Here is a 20651-nt window from a genome sequence, read left to right as displayed (position 1 = left end):
GTGTTTATCAAGAAGAAGCGAGTAATCTATAGTAATGCGTGCGTGCGGCGTGAGCCTGTGAAAAAGTTGTCGCCGAATTTTGTTTGCGAAAAAGTGCAAAGTGAAAGCTGTTTTTTTTTTGTTTTTGTTTTTTTTTTTGGAACGTTCCTTTTCACGCTGACCTACAGGCGTTCACACTCAGTGAAATTAAGTAGGTATGTTTTTCTGCTTGTTTTCTCAATCGCAGAGGACAAAGACAACGACGACTCTGCAGTCAAACATAACGCAGCTGACAGCCCTCGTTCAGACTGCAGGTGCGACAATATATCATGTATAATTACATGGAATTCACATGGTACCAGCGGCAAAGTACATGTGTTTCTTCGCTATTTGCCCCCATAACACGCCTGAGATGTAAAACGGAGGAGGTAACCAAATGGTGCAACAAATTTCTTTTAAAAATCTCCTTTCTGCGGACAGGAAGTTCTACGCGAAAATGTGCCAATGGTTCTGTTTCCCGTGTTGCTATTAATAGAACAGTCTTCCTAAACAGACAAATAATTTGACCAATGACGTTACAAAGCACGGTCGTTGCATGGCCGCTATTGAATTGTGAGACGCCGTAGCCAAGTTTCAAGTAATTACGTATAACGTAACTCCGGCACACATCATTGTATATATGTCCAAATGTGCCGCTATCATGCATTCAGACGAAAGACGTTGCCGTGCACAACTTTTTTGGAGCCCATACGGCTGCGAAGAGCATTCGCGTGACGAACGAAGTCAGCAGACCACAGACCCGTAAAAATATTACTACTCTATATCGCGCGCTATAACCCCATCAGACAAGGTGTAGACATTTGTAGACGCGACCTATTTCTGCCATTTCTGCGCAGTGGTGGCACAAACATTAAGTTTAGGGTAAATTGAACATTCTGCTAACCTATGTTACTTCTATTTTACTTCTGAGTGATATGTATCGTTACAGAGGACCGCTTTAGTGCAGGCACTACCGTGTTTTCCGGGACGTTTGACGTGGGGCATGTCGGTAGCAACCGCGAAACATTTTTTTTTCTAGTAACGCTTGCAGCCACAAAATAACTTGCGCATGTAATTGGAGCGCATGATTCAATCCTCTTTATGAAAGAACGTAGCCGTGACTGACTTTACAATATTTAATTACTCTGTAATTAGGATGATTCATCATAATATGCACCAAGAGTCATTCTACCACCTTGACTTGCTTTCAGTGAAGTCTCAAGTATCCTGGCATAAAATTATGTATGTTTCACAAATGTATCGACAGTCGATCATAATTCGTGAGTGATTGGGCCGGATAGAGTGTACTAGAAAGGCCAGTATCTTCTAGTACACTGTACGCGCACTCTCCGCGCATGCTTGTGGCAAACTGGTTTGAGAGTAGCCTCAGAATGAGGGAGCGAAGAAACAAGAGAGGCCGCGACAGCTGCTGTTCTGTCTGAATTGAATGAGGACGAGTATTTGTTTCCTAAAAACGGTATTGTTAAAATAAAAAAAAATAAAAACGAGAAACAAGAGCAGCATTTGTTGGCAGGCTGAGAAAGCATTCTATAGGCTAAATTCGAACTGCTCAACCCCTGGAATTCGGATGTGAGAAACAGGTCGGCATTTTCTGTCCGTGCGGGTCACGGACAATGCACGTAGAGCAATTTGTGGCCTGTAGTCGCGTAATGAGTCATTCAGCACCAAAAAAATCGGAGGGTTGGCGCTTCGTCGTGTGGATACCCTATAAGTGTATCCACGCGATCGAGGCACAAGGATGTTTACCTGCGTTACACAAAACCTAAATTCTTCGGGCTATTTATATAATACTAGTGCAAGGCGTCAACTTCATAGGCCGATGGACTATCTATTGGCAAATATAAATTAATAACTTTATGCGTCCTCATACATTTCAAGTGTAGACTATTTGAAAAAGCCTATGCAGTATATATAAACAAGAAAAGGTGTTTAAATATGCGCGCATTTTGTTCAGCACACCAGCAAAGTGGTTTTCTAAAAACGCACGTTGCCTATACATGCACGTCACGCAGCGACCGCGGGGCTCCTCACTTCTACGGCAACGTGATGTGGCTGGGCGCGGTCGTGGATTGCGTGCTGCACAAGTTGCGCTCGGAGGTGCCGGAGACCCGCGCCCGCGCCGAGCGCACCGTCCTCGACGAGTTGATCTCGTGGCAAGCTCGGTTGCAGCAGTGCAATTGCGCTGAAGAGTTCGTCTCCACAATGGGCCTCTAGAGGACGCCCCAACACTCCACGTTCACCCTCATTGGCCCCATTAAACGCTTCGTTTTTGTATTTTCACTTATAATGCCAGCACCGCTTTTAGGTGTTGCGCAGTTCGCTTAGCAGCAACAGCAGCAGCAGCAGCAACTCTTAGACACAAAACTAGCTCAGCTGCAAGATACGAGCATGCTGTATATACTCATTCGCAACACCTTTATTGCATGTGCACCAGCGACATGGTATAATTCAATTGAGGATACGCCATCGCGAAAAGCGACGGTGTTTATGGCGTCGGAAGTATTTACTTCATCGGATATTAGACGCCTTTGGGTTACATTAGTTTTCTTTGTGTTTTATTTTGGCGTTGATCGGTGCCTACAGCGACCGTGTCTATCTCGGCAGGCTGGTAAGGGTAGCATGACCACGTAACGTAATTAACTGCGCATCCTGCAAGCTGCCTAAGCAAAAACTGTTGTACTTATTGGTGCCTGCACGGAGTTGTTTCGCTGTATTGTGTCCGCTCTAGGAAGTCGTAATTTCAGTTACGATTACACCTTATTTCAAGCCGTTGAACGTGGTGACACTTGCGCTTCACTAAGGTAACATAAGTCGTTATTTTCACTATGTGCCGCAATTGCCGGCAGCATAACGCGCTAACGCTGGGAAGTTTGATTTCAATGATGATCTCGCCACATTTAAGGCAAATAAAAGGGTGACTTTCTTTAGTAAGCAACTGTTTTTCACCATGTGCTGGAATTCTCAAGAACAATATACTGCTAAGTCACGCCACGGTGAGTATATAGGTACAGCTGACAGTTCAACGCACTCACGCTCTACGATGCATAGATGTGCACTAAGGACAGCAGTAAGTGCACTTAATGCTGCTTTATAGTACAGAGCAAACGAAATGAATAGTCGGAGCCACGACGCGTACCCGCATTTCTCAGCGGCAACGAACATGTTGCTTTCCTTGATATAGGCAGCGCTGAGAGGAAATTACCACGCACAACTTAATTGCTCAGAATGACAGACTGAAGAGCGCAAACATATGCACACGCAATGTATAGCGTAGAAAAAGAGACAAACGGGGAGAATTAAGCTCTCCTAGACTTCATTGCTGAGAATTTGCTTGCCTGTGTACCTTTGATAAAGGAAAAACATTCCCAGATCCCACGCGTTGTGGCTGTTCATGTTAATGTGAAACATTTGTCCGCAGAACGCATGTGAATGAATGCCCACTGAACGCTTATGACGTAGATACCTGGTAATGCGGGATCTGCACGAAATAAAGAACGGCAAGGGTAGGTGCATTGAACACCCGCGCTGGTTGTTTTGAAACCTCCTTTACACGTGAATGAATGCTTACTGAATGCTTATGACGTAGATACCTGGTAATGCGGGATCTAACCGAAATAGAAGAACGGCAAGGGTTGATGCAATAAACACACGCGCTGGCTGTTTTGAAACCTCCTTTATAAACGTGATGACGTGTTTATGCTACGAATTTGGCAAGTTTATGTTGAGATATGCTGGTGGACGGCGGGTGCCTCATTGAGAAGGGCAAGTAGTCACTCCTCTGCGACGACATTATCAGTCACTCGAAGACATTATGTTCAGTCACTCCTCTTGTGACTACATTATCAATGACGCCCTTCGGGCGTGCTGTTGGTATTATGTCCCAATTTACAAGGTCGAGTCTCAGATGCCATTACATTGGAGTCACCCTCCCTGAAGTGCCGTTAGAAGACCAATTTTTGATACCACAACTTTTTTACTTTTGCAGTAGAACACGCGTCTACAGAAAGGTAAAGGAAGTGCTGCCCATGAGAGCGCCTGGTACATATTGTATGTGCCCTTGTTGCAGAATAAACCGCGAACGAAGACGCAGTGCTTCGAGCTCCGTTCCTTTGTACTGTTCTTTGTCATTCCATTCCGTTCACCCATTCAAATAAGAGGTACGTCTGCTCTATCGATGGTTAGGAGACGACATAATAGACAAACGTTTGATTCTGCGATTTCTTGCTTTGTTACGCAGAACCGAGGTGAGCTCCCTGACACTACTTTTTAGGTCTGTAAGAAAAAAAAAACTAGCAGATTAATCCCCATAACGCTTCGAATTGAAAAATGCCTCATGTTTCTGAAAGCAGGTCCAATCTGATGACACTGCTAGAGAAGCGACGACTCAGAGTTTCTAAATACTTAGTCATCTTGTTCACGCCTACTGCATCACAGTATTAACGAGCCTTATACAGCTGTGTAATAGCGATATAGCATGCGCAGGTCACTAGTGTTGCCAGTGTCCCGAGGATTTGTGAATAAATTCACCCCCAAGAGCCCTCTCGCGCTCTCATTTATTTCAACCTGAAACGCGAGCGGCACTCGTAATCAACGAGAAAAAAAAGGCGAAGCAAAATCAAATGACGTCGATAAGGAGATGCGAGAAAACAGCGCAGGCAGTGCTATCTTCATATGCTCAGCGTGTCGAAGAACTCGCCGACAGAGTCGCACTGCTGCAGGCGCCTCTGCAACATTGACAACTCCTCGACGAGGCCGCGTTCTGCTCGAGCACGGGACTCCGGCACCTCGGTACGCAGTTTGCGCACCACGCTGTCCACCACGGCACCAAGCCACGCCACGTTGCCTTTGAAGCGCTGTGCCTCACTGCTGCAGCGCCGCCATGTAAAACAACAAAGTAAAGAACTATGCGAGTTCCTTGTGTTCGTCTGCTTTCGTATTGGCTAAATGCATCTCTTCGAGGTGCATTTCAGTCAAGGTGCATCACCGTCCACTGCGTATTGAACCTGAACGAAATAATCTACTGTCGCTAAATGACATGAAACAACGAAAATGTTCCTGCGATCAGTTTCTGTGTGAATGCGAGTACTATTTGGCTCAGGTGCTTACAACAGCATTCGATATCACCACTGAGAAGCTATTTATTGCTGTCGCAATGAAATGACTTCACCACTCCTTGTAGATGACTGTCTAAGTCCTTTTATAGCGACAGCTATTATATATGGACATTCCAGGCGAACTTTCGCCTTCGGCGTTGCCTTGACACTACGCATATATTAAGGTATACGCATGTTGTAAGCTTATGCATGCCGTATATGCAAGGTAGATTGCTAGACTATTCAACCACCAAAGATGCTTAAAACAAGATTCTATACGTTCTTGACTAAATTATTCTTCAACATTTTGAGAACGGCAGATTGCGAACACATGTAACGAAACATAACATTCACCGCGCATGGCTTTTGTTTTTAATCTTCTCACACTATTAAATATTAAAAGTGCGAAACAATATCAGTGCTCAAACATGAAAGTGATATCATTTTACTGATGTGGCTTCTTTATGGGCAGCGTAGTGGCGCCATGTCATTACAGGCCCTTCACGGCATGTTAAAGTTTCTAATGGTGCCAGAAATGTTGGCGCACCGGCTTATATCGCGTCCGCGTTAGTTGAACCCGCGTATAGTTAGAACACATTTTTTTACAGCTGCGATGACGACAGCGAACTCTCATAAGTGACTTAGGAAGCGGTCTCAGCGAGTACCGCGAACACAGCGAGGCAGCGCCTCGCCACGATCCGTTGAAATGTCTGTGTTGTTTCGCCCAAATATTGCATGCAAGAGGAACCTTGCTTCGCTAGCGGAGCCCGCTATTTTGGCAAATGCGCACCTGCGGTGAGAAGTGGCGTTGCTGAGAGCGCTCTTGGCGCGAGGTGGCGAAGATGGCGTGCCGTCTTCTTCTTTGGCTTCTGCAGAGAACGCAGTTTGAAACATGGAAAGAAATTCGACGTCAGTAGGCCTGTATTGTACAGTTTTAGACCTGTATTACGCTTACACAAAGAAAGGAACGTTATTTACGTAGACACAGGCACGCGTGCGAGCAGCAAATAAAGTTAAATTCCAACTGTGTCATCGCAAATTCTATACGAAGGCTGCCATGCTGTAATGTTCTGTTCATTACGTCTGCCAACAGCTAGAAGCCAAAGTTTTTACAACAATAGCCTATAGACCTGAAGTAAAGAAAACGAAGTTCGGAAACGATTAGGTGTTGCAGATCCTTATTTGGCTTGGTTATCCTTGCGTAAATGAGAAGTAGAAGCACGCGGGTGTCAGTGGATGTCCCTAAAGCGGGCGAGTTAAATTTTTTAATATCTTGCCGAATGCATACCAGCAATGAACCCAGACTGGAGAAGCAATAAAGTGCACGTACTCGTACACTACTTAAGACCCCATCCGGTGCTCTACGGTGCTCTACTTTAAAAGACACGAGGTAAACAGAGCGGGCGCTGCCAACACGTGCCGTTAGGGTGGTCGGCTGGCCGCGCGCTGAGCACGACGGCCGCATGGCTCGAGCAGCGCGAGCAGTGAAAAGCGACTGCCCACGCCCAAGGGCGGAATAAGCAGCGCCTCACGCGAAATCAGCGATCAGGTAGGCAAACGAGCGAATATAGGACGCACATGCGCTTACTAATCGTCCAGCATAGCCTCGACGCGCGCACTGCGCCGGTGTCCCAGAGACAGCTTTCGAACGCCGCTCCGGCATCTCGCAATATTTTGTCCGTGACTGTACGTATAGGCTATACATTAAGTTTCCCTCAATTAAGAATTTGAGGTATCACAGCAGCATAGCATATATATTACACGCTGCAGCATTACAGAATCAAGCTTAGGATGCCAAAGCCCACCGCAAACGCCAAGGTTTTCTAACAGAGCGAAATCGAACAACAGCTATCGGCGTAAAACAGTACACATGCAAAGCTGCCTTGCCTGGTCCAAGCGCAAAGGACAAGCAACCAGCCACGTGCACTCTGAGGCCCGCGCTGTCGATGGTCAGCGGTGACCTGTCCGGCAGGTGGTACTCGAGGCTGGCCGCATCGGTCGCCGTCACCAGCAGCTTGTCAGGGTTCACGCCAAGGTGCCGGAAGCCCAGGGCTCGTTCAGCCACCGCCAAGCAGCACGATGCCTGCAACACGAGGCTCCGGCCTTGCACTGCACTGCGCAGCTGCGTGTAGACATGCCAGAAATCGCCTGAATGTCTTGCAATTGCCGAATAATAATAACGATAAAAGCGAACGCGTCAAATTTTAACACGTCGAAGAGTGAGGAGAAAGATATCGACTACTTTAAACACCTGCAGTTCTCGCGTGACGGCACTCAGCACAAAACTGTTTACGGGGCCGCTTACTCAAGCCCAACAGAGATATGCACCATAAACAGTACAGCATGCAAGAGGAAATTCTTTCATTCATTTTACTCGTATATGCGCAATGTGCCCAGTTCATTTTTACGCGCAAGCGTAAATGGCTAGGCGCACCGCGGGCAGTCGAGCGGTAGTGGGAAGCCGCGAAGGAAGCGGAGGAGGAAGGTGCCTAGAGGGTGAATAGAATCGCGCGCGGCAAAACGCCACTTAGAGAAAAGTCTATGTGGCATTGAGAGAAGCGGGGAAGGAGAAAAGAGGCGAAGCTTCGCAGAGGAGGAGGGTAGGCGGAGGCGCGCTGGGTTGGCCACCTCTGGCAGTTGCTACGGGTGCTGTGCGCGGAATGGGCATACCGGGTTCGTCTCATGATCGCGCCGTATGCTGTATGTGCAAGCGAAAGCGTACGACGGTCGGTGGCTCAATCAGGCGCGCGCAAGGGAGGAAAGCGGGGAGGAAGCGCGCCGCCGTCCCCCCTGGGGGAGGGGGGGGGGGGGGGCTTATACACCTAGCTGCGGCTGCTGCTCATGGCGCAGCCGCGCGAGCCTTATCTTGAAAGCGATCTGCGATGCGTACAGTGTGCTAGGCGTCGAGGCGCACCGAGGGCCGATAGCTTCATGTGCGCTATAGCACCGACACGCTTGCGCGTCACCCGCGTTCGCAAAGTGAAACATCACTGTAACTTTTTATTGCGATAGCAATTATATGGACACTTCAACCGGATTTCTGCCGTCGGCGTCGCCGTCGCCGTGAGGTTCCCTATAGATAAAATCTTCGCCGCGCGCCGCATGCCCGAGCGGAAGCGTGCGGGGACGCGCGCTATCACGGAGAGCGAACGCACTCAATCTCCCACGCGCAAGCAACGAAGCCGGAAGCCAGCGCCGGAGGGAGCGGGGGGAGGGGGGGGGCGCACTTTTCCTCTGCCAACAACCGCGCTCGTCTTGCCCGCACGGTCTCTTATCTTCCCACGGCTCTGACCTTTATGCGCCGTGCATTCGCCGCTCAGTTTCCGTTGAAGCGATAGGCCGCACGTACCTTCGCCGCTGCGTCGTATATATGCGCTTGCTGCCAGCGTTTTGACAGTCATTGCCTGCAGTCATTCAGTGTGATCTATTCGTGTTTGTTTGTGCGCGCTCACACCACGCTTGTTCATTCAGTTAGTAATAGTCGGGCCACATTTTCCAACGCACCCTACAAATGCAATGCTGCCGGATCGGCAGTGCAGCGCTACAGGTCTGTCCCTTCGCACGCGTTGCCCACAGGAAGCGCTTCTCATCAACACCACCGTTTCACACACGCCTTCTCGTGGTCATTGAGTCTCTCTTCATGTCGGTCTACTTACGCCGCAGCACACCTGCTTACTTAATCAGCTCATGTTTACTACAATTCATATTGCTACCAAAGCCACTCACCTTACTTCGTTTTTTCTTCGTAATGGTAATTTCTTGTTTTTCGGTGATGCCGGGACATAACGTAGAAATCGTGCAGCTATACAGTGCTGCGCATTGCCCGAGTCATTATTTTCAATACCCGTCGCAATAAAAATGTCCTCGTGATCATGAGCACAATTATGTTACCGCACTTATACACAACGTAAGATCTACACAGAAGATCGAGAAAGGCGGAGCTGAACATTTATTGTCAAGTATCGCCACACAAGGTCGGCGCGCATGTTTACGAAACTCACCGTTATCCGTGATAGTGGTTTTCCAGCGTAGCATAGTTCCAACACGATGAAATGTCGCGTCAGGAAGCATTGATTTTTGCCTGTAAAATTAGGAAATCGCTGTATTAGTAAACAGATTGCTTTCTACTAAATATTAAAGCAGACAATGTATTTGCCCCAGTGCATACAAAATCTTCACTGCTATAGATCTAGCTGAAAATATTATGCAAACTTAGACGGCTGCATACAAACCTATCATGCCATGGAGTGTTCCGACGAATAGGACACAAGAAAATGCTGCCGTGCGTGCATTTAAAGCTGTTATGGTGAAAACAAGGGCGAACTTTTCTAAGCTGGCCGACGATAACATAATTTTTCATAGCTCTTTACTGATACTGAATCAAACGGGAAATAATGAAAGTCAGTCAATTTGCCCGTGAAACACTTTACCAAACTGGTATGAAAACGACATAGCATCTAACGCCGGCTGCTGCTAACCATTCTAACATCTTTTTTTTTTTTTCGGAAGAGAGGGGAGGTCGATGATTCATGGTAATTATTATGTTTTCTACCGCTGCGGATTTTGCCATATGATATACTGCGTGACAAAGGATAGTTATTGGTCTACACTTGCGTTTACTGCGCCAAGTAACTTTCTGGAACATGAGGCTGTGGGCTACGTCTGAGAGTATAGAACCTGTTCCTTAAACGCATTCGTGATCCGTACTCCAAAATCGAACACTCGACCTCATTCGACGCTTCGCATCGGCAAGGTCTTCGCTTTGCACAGAATCTATGAAGCGGTAACATTCGTTGTTGATACCAAGCCTACGAGTCCTTAGGGAATGCGCAATCGCTGACTCGGCCAGATGCTATACGGGCGGTGCGAAACAGTAGGACGGCGCCGTGCTTTAAAGAAGGCTTAAGTACACGAGCAAACGTTCACGTGGAAAGAACAGACGTCAGTGATCGCACCTGCGTGGAAGTCCCTGGATCCGAGGCCATGGTCGCCACGCAGCAGCCACTTCGGGAACTGGTCAAACACGCATGCGATCCTGCGGTGGATCGGTATCGCATAAATGATAACGAATGTATGCCCGCATATTGGTCACATGTCCTGCAACGTGTGCAAGAATTTTGTTCAGCTTTTGAGATGAAGGCCTCCGACCCGCATTTAGTGTTCACGGTGCACTGGGGGCTGCATGCTACCACGTCAGTGAAAGTGATCAGTTCCATTCTCGACTTTGCCGAGTAACGTGCGAAATTCTTTGATCGACCTGTCAGCGGTTTCTGGATCCTGTTGGTGTACGAGGTATTTTTATATAGGAAGCGGGAATCTGGGTACTTGTTCTGGCAGTTCATGATTCATTTCGCGTTGTACAACTTTCATGTGGTCCAGTCTGGAGCATTCACTTGGACGTGTACCAGTGACCGTAATCGAGATGACCAACCAGCGAAATTACAACCTTCATTGCTTAGCGGTATCTATACATAGCATTGAAACCAACGGTGATTAATTGGTTTTGAGTGTTTTCGAAACCTTTCTTCTTTTAAAATTAATGATCTCCCAGAACATGTACTTTATGAAACTACAAAAGCAAAAGTGTGTTTTCGTTCAACGAGGCCAGGTGAATAGATAGTTAGCTCGTAAGCTGCCACGTGACTATGGCCGACAAGCAGATCTGAATATTCTTACGTTGCTCCTGTAGTGCATAGCCTCCAATGACAAGGTTCATTCTTTTGGGTCGTGCTCGATGCAGCGATATACAACTGCCGATATATTCAATGCGCGAGCAAATAGACGTTTTATGGTATCGTCATAAGGCACAGATACACATGGCACTAAGTGACAGCGCATCCGTAGCTTTGCCTGGTGGAAACTTCAACAGCAAAACAAGAAGATTAATCACCAACCTTTGCGTTTCGACGAAATTGGGCGTTCTGTAGCGCACTCCATGTCTCAGCATGCTAAGTTTGCTGAAAATCAGAAAAAATGAAGATGAAATATCACAACTGCGGCTTCTCAGGTGTTATTTTTTATGCGAGTGCTCAACAAGAAATATTGTAAGCAATCTAAATTTTCTTGCGTGCAGCTCCTTCAAGTAAGAATAGCTAATATTGTTAAATACAGTGCAATGAAGATCATAATTTTCTTTTCTTTTTTTTCTTTTTTTTTGGGGGGGGGGGGGGGGGGGCAGCGAATTAGCGGCAATGACAACAGTAGCTAAGGGGTGATCGCTGACTGATTCGGGATGATCGCTTATTAAAAGTAACTTTAGCGCAAGAAGTTTTAGATCATTTATTTATAGGCACACGTTGCTATTGAGGAATTGAAGCAGTCGGCGCGCATTAAATTCAGATGTCTATGCGCCCAAGCAATACGTGAACTTTAATTTGCTGAAGACAACTCACACGCAGCACTCGATGGCCTGCTGCGATGGCGTCGATTCGTTGTTCTGTGAAGTCCCCCGTTACGGGAATCACCTTGAGGACTGTTCGCTTTAGCGGGGATGCCACCTCGAAGACCTCGCTGTGGTGACCGTGGGCGAGCCATTTGGATCGATCCTGGCATCTGCGTTACAGTTTGTAGAGTATATAGTCACACGTAGCTCGCTTTCCTCACAGCCTGCCAATGCTTCTGCTCGTGAGAACACTTACCCAGCGGACCACATTTGAAAAAAAAATTATAATTTGGCGGTTTCGCCCGAAGGTTTAGCGTGTTGCACCTAATCTCCTCAGACGGTGTTGTAACTACATGCGGCTGCGACATGGCTCGAAGCAGCAGGCAAGGGAACTACTGTTTGGCAGAAGGAACAGCGTTCTAGGCGTCTGAGAATGCTAGCGTCATGAGCGCTGCCAATGGTGTTGCAGGCGTGGCACTTCGACGCTGCCCGAGATGAGACTGACAGGGAAACTGTCGGCATTGGTCAGCGCGAAACCTCCTTGGTCAGCGGCCATGGAAATAATAATATTCGCAAAGGGAAGTGGCGCCAGTACAAGTGAAATTGCATCACTTTCAGACTTTTAGCAGTAATATTGTTTCGCAGTTTTTAAGGATTTAGGATAAAGGGCATACGCTGAGAACGAAATGTTTTATTTCTGTTCCTTGCACTCTGTGTCGCCAAAATTCTGATGAATGAGTCAGTCAAGACCATAAAACGTGGTCAGAGCAAAGTTGACATTTCAATATTATAGCACAAATCTAGTATATCGAACAATTCACGCGGAACACCCAATGAAAGCCGACCCCCACGCTGACGGAGAAAGTTCGCCAGAAGTGTGCATATAATTGTTATCGCAATAAAAACGCCACATTACGCAAATTTAATTCTGTCCTAGCTGCTAGCTTAATTTAAATCTGGCTGAGAAAATCAATGTCTTTTGCGTTACCTGCGAAAGAAAGGTCTGTCAAATTTTGCGAGCTTACTGGCAGCCGGTGTGGCCTTCTTCAAGCAGTCGCCAATAAAATATTTCGACTGTTTCTTTGTTTCTAGAATTCCTCATTTCATTTTAGTTCTCCATTATGTCAACATATTAAAGCAAGAGTTTCTCGGTGTCTTCCTCTGTGCTGAGTTTACTTACCCGTTTGGCAGGAAAGTAAGGAAGGTGAGTGGCGTGTCCTGGTTGCACAGATCCAACAGCCGGCTGGGGAATACGTCGATGGGCTGTGCGAGAAATTCGACGCCGTCGAAGAAAAAAAATACACGTGGTTCCCACTTAAACACGGTCCCAAAAGCTTTCTTAAATTTTTGTGCGCAAACAAACAGGGACGAAGAAAAGGAGACACAAGGACGAGCGCTTTCTGCGCTCGTCCTTGTGTCTCCTTTTCTTCTTCCCTGTTTGTTTGCGCACAAAAATTTAAGAAAATGAATCTGTTCCAACTAGGCCGACTCGCAGTTATGCCCCAAAAGTTTCATCTATTTTAGTCAAAAATATGAAGAGTACAGCGAAATTTCTATATTACACCTTGTAGTCAACGAGAAAGCTACTATTAAGTACAGTGCATTAAGGATAAGCGAGTCCAGAGATATTAAAGGGATACTTGTGCGTCACTACGCTATTGCGTCACTTTTCTTTGGCACAAATGCGTGCACAAATGCACAAATGTGCATTCACATGGCACAAATGCATGCACAGCACCTGATAAGACCGAAAGATGCCAGACTAGCTGTTGTACCGTTGCTGTCAAATAAATATACAGCTCATTGTCGGTGTTGATTTTGAGTACTACTCAAGGCTATACTTACCCGTTGGACAGCCTGTTCGCTCTTCCAGTCTCTTTCTGCTGGGTCTGAAAACGAATACAAATTGCGCATGCAGGGTCAACGCACATGCTGAAATATATATGAAGCGAAGCTCTCGTGAAGAGTTTAATGAAATGCTATACAACAAAATGTGATGTTCACAATTGTGTTTAAGAAAGAAAGGTTTGTTCTAAAAATAAATCCCGAATTATTGCCAGCGTATTCATAGAATAGGAAGCGCATAATTTGCTACCGGAATACGAATATATATGCACACCTTTGGTGACCATGCCAGTACATGTTTCTAGAACGTTCCTACGGTAAGAATAAGGTGACTTTCACAGATACGGTTTCTTTTATTTCTTACATCACATCATTGTGACGGCACCGCTTTAGTTAAAGAGGTTTCGCAGGCCAGACTATTACGAAAAAGTGCATGTGGTCGACGGAGTGCCCCGTTTCTACGCTATAGAACGGTGACGTAGCCGCTCCTTGTGAAAGTCAACAAATCGCAATACTGTCGAGTCTAAATAAAATGTTGAAGCTATTGAGCACTTTTAACCAGGTTGAAAAATCGCAGTTGGTTAACTTCGTCTTGGTAGGAGCAACAAAGTAAGATAAAGTGCAGATGGTCGCAGGAAATGAAAAATGTGAATGTTGTGAAACTGCGGAAGAAGCGGCCGTGTGGAGAGAGTTGGGAGCGGCTTCAGTTGTTTCTCTCTTTCTACGCCCTAGCAGTATGCAATAGATCAAATATATTCACATTCATATTACTCGGAGTACGCGGAAAATCTTTAGAAGCGACATCCATATACCAAACACACGCAGCAATCAGCACTTTTCGCTAGCCAGGAAGATTCCCCGCTCAAAGAAGTGACATTTTTCTCTAGTAATATTGCCGAAAGTGTCAGAAAGGACTCAAGATTATCTCTTAGCATAAGTATTATAACACGTGAAGTATGTGCTTTTCCGTCGGTGTTACCAAAGTGGACTATAAGAGAATGAAAATAAAATGGCGCTCTAATACCGTCCGGCTCCGACCAGCTGGTTGCCCCTTCTCCGACACCGATCTCGGACAAAGTGCTGATCTCGAAGACGTGGCCGTCCACGGAACCAGCAGAGCCGTTCGGATGGATGTCGTCGCCCCGCTCCGCGGCCGCGTGCGTTGTCGCCGTCGATGGCCGTTTCCTCTTCATCGTCGCTGTACTCCTCGACCACCGACCCTCTTTTGCCGAGTAGCGGTCGCCGGTCGAGCAGAGCGTACGACTCGCCGTACATACCGCTCCTGGCGTCCGAGCCGCGACGGCCACCGTACAGGACCATGAGGGTAACCAGTAGGACTACGCCCGTTAGCACGCACGAGCACGCTATATAAAAAATGAGCTGTAAGAGAGAAACAAGAGGGGACGAACGCTTTCAAGGGACGAGCTTTATGGAAGAACGAGGCGAGGCGCACCGCTTGCATGCATGCTAGCATCAGGATGCACGTGATCTATAATTATTTAAATGTACGGTAGATCTAGTGCGTAAACTAGTAATCATGCAACAGTGGGCGAACGCGTCCGGCAAAAAGAATCCGAATTAGGTGATTTAGAGTAGGCGGAGAAAGTGACGTCAATGCCGGCGAAGCGGAAACGCCAGATGTCAATGTGTCTTAAGCTGCCCTGGCTCCAAATTTAACCTACAACACAATGCAACCTGGTCAATCAGAAGTCGTTCATCTTATTGTGCACGTACTTCGGCATGCCTTTTTCGCATTTTAGGTTTCGTGACTAGCACTGGCAGTTTTAAGTTGCAGCTCGCATTCATGACCGCCTTCCCGTACTAACATCCCTCCCCCTATCCGCCCACACAATGACGCTACCTCTTTCACCAGTCATGCTTCTATTTACCTAAGAACTCGAGGTCACAGGTTCATACCCGACCGCGGCGGCCACATTTCGATGGGGCCGAAATGGGGCAATGGGGAATTGACGCAATTTCAGACAGTCGCCCTGATATCAAGCCAAAACGAAACATATTGCTACAGAGCTTACACGTAATCCGTGATTATATGTAAGCTCTGCAGAAGATAGCCATAGCATCCCGCAACTAACAGCGCCAGCTAGCATAGCCACCAATACCTGGTGATCCTGCATGAACTGAAGCACCTGGAGACGAATGTCCGAACTAGAATCATCAGCGGCGCGGCGGTGATCATCAGCCCCACGATCCTGCCGTCCGCTTCTTCCGCCAAGAAGCAACCAGATCGGCTTTTTCGGTCGCATTCGAGGCAGCAAGAGCCCGCGGCTAGTTACGTTGGTTCTGCCGCCGCCAGCGCGAAGCTGACGAGCTTGTTCAGACCTTAGGCGCTCCACGAAGCGGTAGGTGTCGTAGTCTGGTAGATCCGAGAACTGCCTCGTGAAAGGCGCCATCGTTGTCCTGAGTGTCCGCGGTGAAGGCGCACGGGCTGAGCTCAGGGCCACCAGATAGATCAGTGACAGCATCGCGACCACAGGAAACATTTCGGCTTGCGCGAGAAAATGTGGCACTCGCAAAGCCGTGATTTGGAAGTGAGCGACTAGGACAGAACGGTGGCCGGAACCACAGCCGCGAGCGAAGGGGCACTGCTTCTTCTACTTCTTCCTCTGTTAGTAACTCGTACTTGTGGGAAGTAATGATGCCGATCACGATGCTAACAGAACAAAGTTTCGTTATTATGACTATATTTTCTTTAGAAGGTATACAGTTTGATGGTAAGAGTAGCGCTAAAGTATTAGGGACGCTATAGAGCTCGAAACTCTTTTACTCAGATGCGGTGTAAAATAAACGCATGTCAATATCTGCGTCAAATATGTTTACTGTTTTTAGCAATGATGAGATGACGCAGTGCCGTTACTTGCGAAGTATGTGTTTTCGAGCTAACCCTACTAGCAAAATGTTACTCATACAGACGGTTTTCAGCAGCGGCGCACGGGCGCAGCCATGTTTCTTGACGCGATCGCGCCGGCATGACTGGCCTTGGGTTGAAGGCCAGCGAAGCGGCCGTACAGCTGCAGGCATGGGCGACGGCGCGGCAAGAGCAGTTCTTTCGGGACTACCGATAGACAGCGGCTGGATCCACGGCACAAAACTCTGGCCCATGGTTCAGCGAACATTTAAATGAATCATGGTTTGGGTAGAGTAACCAGTTGGGCTTGTTGGTTGTGCATCGTAGATAGCTACAGCGCGGAACCGACGAAGACAGGATAGGCACAAAAAAAAAAAAAAAAAGACACAGCGCTGACTTTCAGCAGTAATGTTTATTTTGCCGGTGCGCAGCTAGTTTAATAGTGCACACTTGACAAAAAACAAGGAGATCACACATGCGCACAGAACCTGATCATAACGCTATCGTACCCTGGCATTTGAATCTAGGAAAGTCAGCTTTTTTTTTACACAATGCTATCAAGGGCCAGCTGACACACTTATTTCCCGCACGTGCAACTGCGGCAGCCTCGATAATTTCTCTAGTAAAGCTGGATTTGTTTCCAGATAGAATTTGACATTTTTTGAAGACAGGTCTGCACCCGCAGTCGCGACAGTGCACACCAAGATGACCTTGAATTGTGTTGTAAACATTGTTGTGCTGTTCTCTTAGCCAATCGTTAATGCATCGGCTGGTTTTCCCGATGTAGACTTTACCACATGAGATAGGTATCTCATATACGACGCACAGGGCACATTGTGTGGGGCGCTGTCGGTTTTACACTGGGGCCTTCTCTTGGAAGACCGCGCAAGTTTGCTTACTTAGTGACACCAACTTTCTAGGTGTGGAAAAAAACTACATTAACATTTGCACACCGGCCAACCTTCTTAAGGTTGTGTGAAATTCCGTGAAAATACGGGATAACTGCCTTCTTTGCGTTATCAAGACTTTGCCCTTCTGTAACCTGTGTCCGTGCGCAACCAGGTCTTTTCATTTTCTTAAGTATGCCTTCCGTGATAATAACCGCGACACTAACTGCTTACACCTGCAGCGGTTATTGCCAAAACCGCGTGGATATTTTGTAAACAGAATTGTTCGATCTGAGTAGCCTGTAAAGAAAGAGGGAGTCCCACCTCCAGCAACGCTGAGAAGTGAGCGCGATGCTGATAACCCGCCTGGCTAATTGTGAAAGCCGCCCATCGTTCTGCTTTCACAGGAGTGAGTGCAACTGTAGTTAACCACCTACATTTTGACCTTTTCAACCACTTTTGACTATAAAAAGCTGGTACATTAGGTTTGTTTAGTTGGACAGACCTTTCTCATATTTGTCCCGCGTTCTTCCCCAAGTACACGCCTACGTCATCGCTGGCTGGCCCCCGTCGTCGTTGTTCAGTCGATAGACGAGCCAAGCCAAGTCATCGAAAACGAAGGCGAAGGCAGCGCCACTTTTCTACTCACTGCAAACAAAGGCCTATCTGCACTTGTAAGTTAGAAAAAACTTTTAACAGAAAACGTGCACTGCATTTCAATACTAATAAAAAGACCAGGAACCACGCACCGTAATAGATGATCACGTGATAGGGCACTTACGCACCTTCATGTTATTGCAGTGTGCGTCGCCGAAGGTCATTTTTTGCGGCATTTATTGAAGAATTAAAAATATAAATCCACGTTTATAGCGAAATACATGGCTGGTTTAATCAATACGATAGGCAATCTTTCCTTCAGCGGGATTATCTCGACTCATGTTCTGAGCGGTTGTCTGTCCCTTTGAGTTCCCTACATTTAGCACGAACTAATTTCTTGTAAATATCAATGTTGCTTATTTATTTATTTATTTATTTATTCATTCATTCATTCATTCATTCATTTATTTATTTATTTATTTATTTATTTATTTATTTATTTATTTATTTATTTATAAAGACATCACAGGCCTAGTAACAGGCATAGGATGAGGGGGGCATATGGTACAATACAATACAACACAATCGGTAAAAAGATATAGGTGCTACAAGTATTCAAAAATTGGCTCAAAGGAAAGAAATTTGCATATAACAGAAACCAGGTAGATCTTTAAAAAAGATCAGGAAATGAACAGATAGGCATTGCATAAAAACAGCAAGAAACACGAAAATGGCAAAAAGGAATAACCAAGTACAAGTACTGTATGGGATACAAAGCTACGTCGCACATGCGTTGTAAGTTCATATCCAGGAGCACTGATGACTATCGCTGAGCGAAACAACTCCTAGAAACTTCATTAAGCAGATCAAACTTTATTGAATACAAGTGGCACTAGCATTGGCATTAGACTAGCATTTCGCATCACTCAAAGAAAAAATTGCCTAGAGACCTCTAGCAGTTCTTCGCCTGTGTTCTGCGCCGCTTCGCCGGCTAAGCTTCTGTGTAACTTTCATTAGCGGGTCAGTGTAAACCTTACTCCAGAAAAATTTAAACCAGTTAGTGCAACCGAGGATATACCCAGAGATGGTCAGAAAATTTACTGTTTTGAATACATAATTTTTTTTTCCACGGAGGTATTCGTGCGACTAGCACTGCCATAAAGTCAGTGTGCAGAAGATTGTGTCATTACATGCTGCAAGTGGGGCCACGTTTAATTGGTCGTTCAAAAGCCCGAGCCTGTCTGTATATCATATCAGTACGGGTATCACATCAAACCTTTTTACGCTGAAGGGTTCCTAAAAAAACAGAGTGCGTTCGACTTCGAGGACGTGGAGAGGCCGGCGCAGCAATGGGCTTCGCTGACGCCGAAAAGCAGCAGGTGTTCTGCCCGTGTACGAGCTTCTCTCCATCTGCGAGTTCTTCCGGCAGTTCCTGGTTCAGGGTTTCCGGTAGCGGCAACGTCAGCATAGCCAGTAGGAAAGAGAACGTTCCCATAACCACGAGTGGTACGGACCGCCCAAAATACGTCTGGTGGGAAAGTACGCATATACATACGCGCGCAACACTTAAATGAGTGCATTTAAAGGCAATAACTGCATAAATGCGAAAATACAGAGGACTACAAAAATAACGGTAGCAACACGCCTGTGCGATGAGAATACGGAAGCGAGCTTCGGACCTATGAAACCGTTTTACGAGTGGGCTCCAGACAGCCAGTATAGCGTTATAACAGTATACATAGCCAGTATAGTGTTATAATGCTCCAGACAGCCGCGATAGCGTACGCTCGTTCCAGGCAATGCACGTGCTCCACTTCGAGTCGGCAAATAAGTTTTCATTATTTCGGTGAGCACAGCGCAGCTCATAACATAGCTGGGTGAGCCTGCGACAGACATGCGCGTTATTTTTAGTGTGAGGCCTTTCTTTTCATTTTTGGTGACGTCGAAATATAGTGGCACAAATACATCGTGCTGCCGCGGCCTCGCCTGTTGACAATAGCGTATACGTGTGGGTGCATTCGTAGCGTTTCCAGCGTTTAACCTCCGTTTAACCTTCGTTCAACCTTCGCGCTGTACACTTACAATTACATCGCCAGTCTTTCCTTTTGCTTCCTTTGAACTCTGTGTGCAAAATTATTCTAGTCTGTTTTGGTCCCTTTTGCTTTGCTGCGGCGCTATCGATTCTTTTGACCCTTTTCGGAGCGATTCCATGGGCGCTGCCGTGTTTGATCACGTGGTGACGCGTCCATTGCTCGCCTCGGCTTCCGCCGTTGCCTCCGTGTTCGCAATGGATGTTTTGACGCCGGTGCCGCTTAGCAAACCTATGTTTCGGAAGATATCGTAGACGGTGACTGGGTGGACATGAAGCTTTGGCCACAGCTTCAGAGAACATGTAAAAGCGCTTTCGGAGCTGATTAAGCTATGTCCAAATGGCGAGAGCAGTGTATATGGTGCTTGTTTACAAAGTGGGGCTAAATATGTGTTCCAAGCTATCCAAACGTGCCGCTTATTAATTGAATCAGGATCAGCGTGTATTGCTCTTGGTTCTTCATTTGGCAACCACTTTGAATCAGTGGCTTTTCACGTTTCTGACTCAGTAAAGTTCCTCGCTGCGGTCACTATCCTATTTTTTTTTCTGTCTAATTGCTCGCGGGTGTGCTCAGTTCCGAAAGATTCGTTTTTCCTGCGTACAACAAAACGTAACTATTCTGTACATTGTAATACCTTGTAGCAAAGCTGTATTATTGCTAGTAACTCGCTTACTCTTGTAGACCGTCGCGAAACATTCAGCTTCGACTATTCGTACGCTGTCGGTGGAGTCCTTCATTTATTGTTCGTAATATAGTGTGCATTTATTCAAGTGTGCTCCCATTCACTTATTCTTGACACGTTGGCGATAGAGTGGGCGTAAGTTTGCGTGTCAGTTGGGGTAAATGTGTGTA

At 46.6% G+C, this 20651-nt stretch overlaps 2 protein-coding genes and 1 long non-coding RNA gene across 3 annotated transcripts; all 3 read right to left on the bottom strand.

Moving 5' to 3' along the window:
- Positions 1-4577: 4577 nt before the first annotated feature.
- Positions 4578-6004, bottom strand: LOC125946149 (uncharacterized). The gene is made up of 2 exons (XR_007467424.1): positions 5923-6004; positions 4578-4905 (listed from the first exon to the last, which is right to left on the bottom strand). It is a non-coding gene; the product is annotated as an uncharacterized LOC125946149 (long non-coding RNA).
- A 914-nt stretch (positions 6005-6918) lies between these two features.
- On the bottom strand, positions 6919-11090 carry LOC125946353 (uncharacterized). Its single transcript, XM_049669157.1, has 4 exons — positions 11027-11090; positions 10088-10167; positions 9134-9213; positions 6919-7254 (listed from the first exon to the last, which is right to left on the bottom strand). The coding sequence occupies exons 1-4, from the start codon at positions 11077-11079 to the stop codon at positions 6919-6921; spliced, it is 549 nt and encodes a 182-aa protein (XP_049525114.1). The 5' UTR covers positions 11080-11090.
- A 377-nt stretch (positions 11091-11467) lies between these two features.
- Positions 11468-16466, bottom strand: LOC119455180 (uncharacterized). The gene is made up of 5 exons (XM_049669156.1): positions 15480-16466; positions 14384-14739; positions 13360-13403; positions 12695-12777; positions 11468-11684 (listed from the first exon to the last, which is right to left on the bottom strand). The coding sequence occupies exons 2-5, from the start codon at positions 14550-14552 to the stop codon at positions 11468-11470; spliced, it is 513 nt and encodes a 170-aa protein (XP_049525113.1). The 5' UTR covers positions 14553-14739; positions 15480-16466.
- Between the last annotated feature and the right edge of the window lie 4185 nt (positions 16467-20651).

This window comes from Dermacentor silvarum, chromosome 6 (genome assembly GCF_013339745.2).
Source record: "Dermacentor silvarum isolate Dsil-2018 chromosome 6, BIME_Dsil_1.4, whole genome shotgun sequence".
NCBI lineage: Eukaryota > Metazoa > Arthropoda > Arachnida > Ixodida > Ixodidae > Dermacentor > Dermacentor silvarum.
This window is presented reverse-complemented; position numbering and strand designations above follow the sequence as displayed.

Bases quoted from the DNA above. Each gene is read 5' to 3' on its own strand.
- LOC119455180 (XM_049669156.1), bottom strand. From the start codon at position 14,552: ATGAAGAGGAAACGGCCATCGACGGCGACAACGCACGCGGCCGCGGAG. The intron at 12,778-13,359 runs GTAAGTATAGCC...TTTCTCGCACAG, and splicing joins GCGAACAGGCTGTCCAACGG to CCCATCGACGTATTCCCCAG. The intron at 11,685-12,694 runs GTAAGTAAACTC...ACTGTAACGCAG, and splicing joins CTTACTTTCCTGCCAAACGG to ATGCCAGGATCGATCCAAAT.
- LOC125946353 (XM_049669157.1), bottom strand. From the start codon at position 11,079: ATGCTGAGACATGGAGTGCGCTACAGAACGCCCAATTTCGTCGAAACG. The intron at 10,168-11,026 runs GTTGGTGATTAA...GATCCACCGCAG, and splicing joins AATTTCGTCGAAACGCAAAG to GATCGCATGCGTGTTTGACC. The intron at 9,214-10,087 runs GTGCGATCACTG...CTAATTTTACAG, and splicing joins ATCCAGGGACTTCCACGCAG to GCAAAAATCAATGCTTCCTG.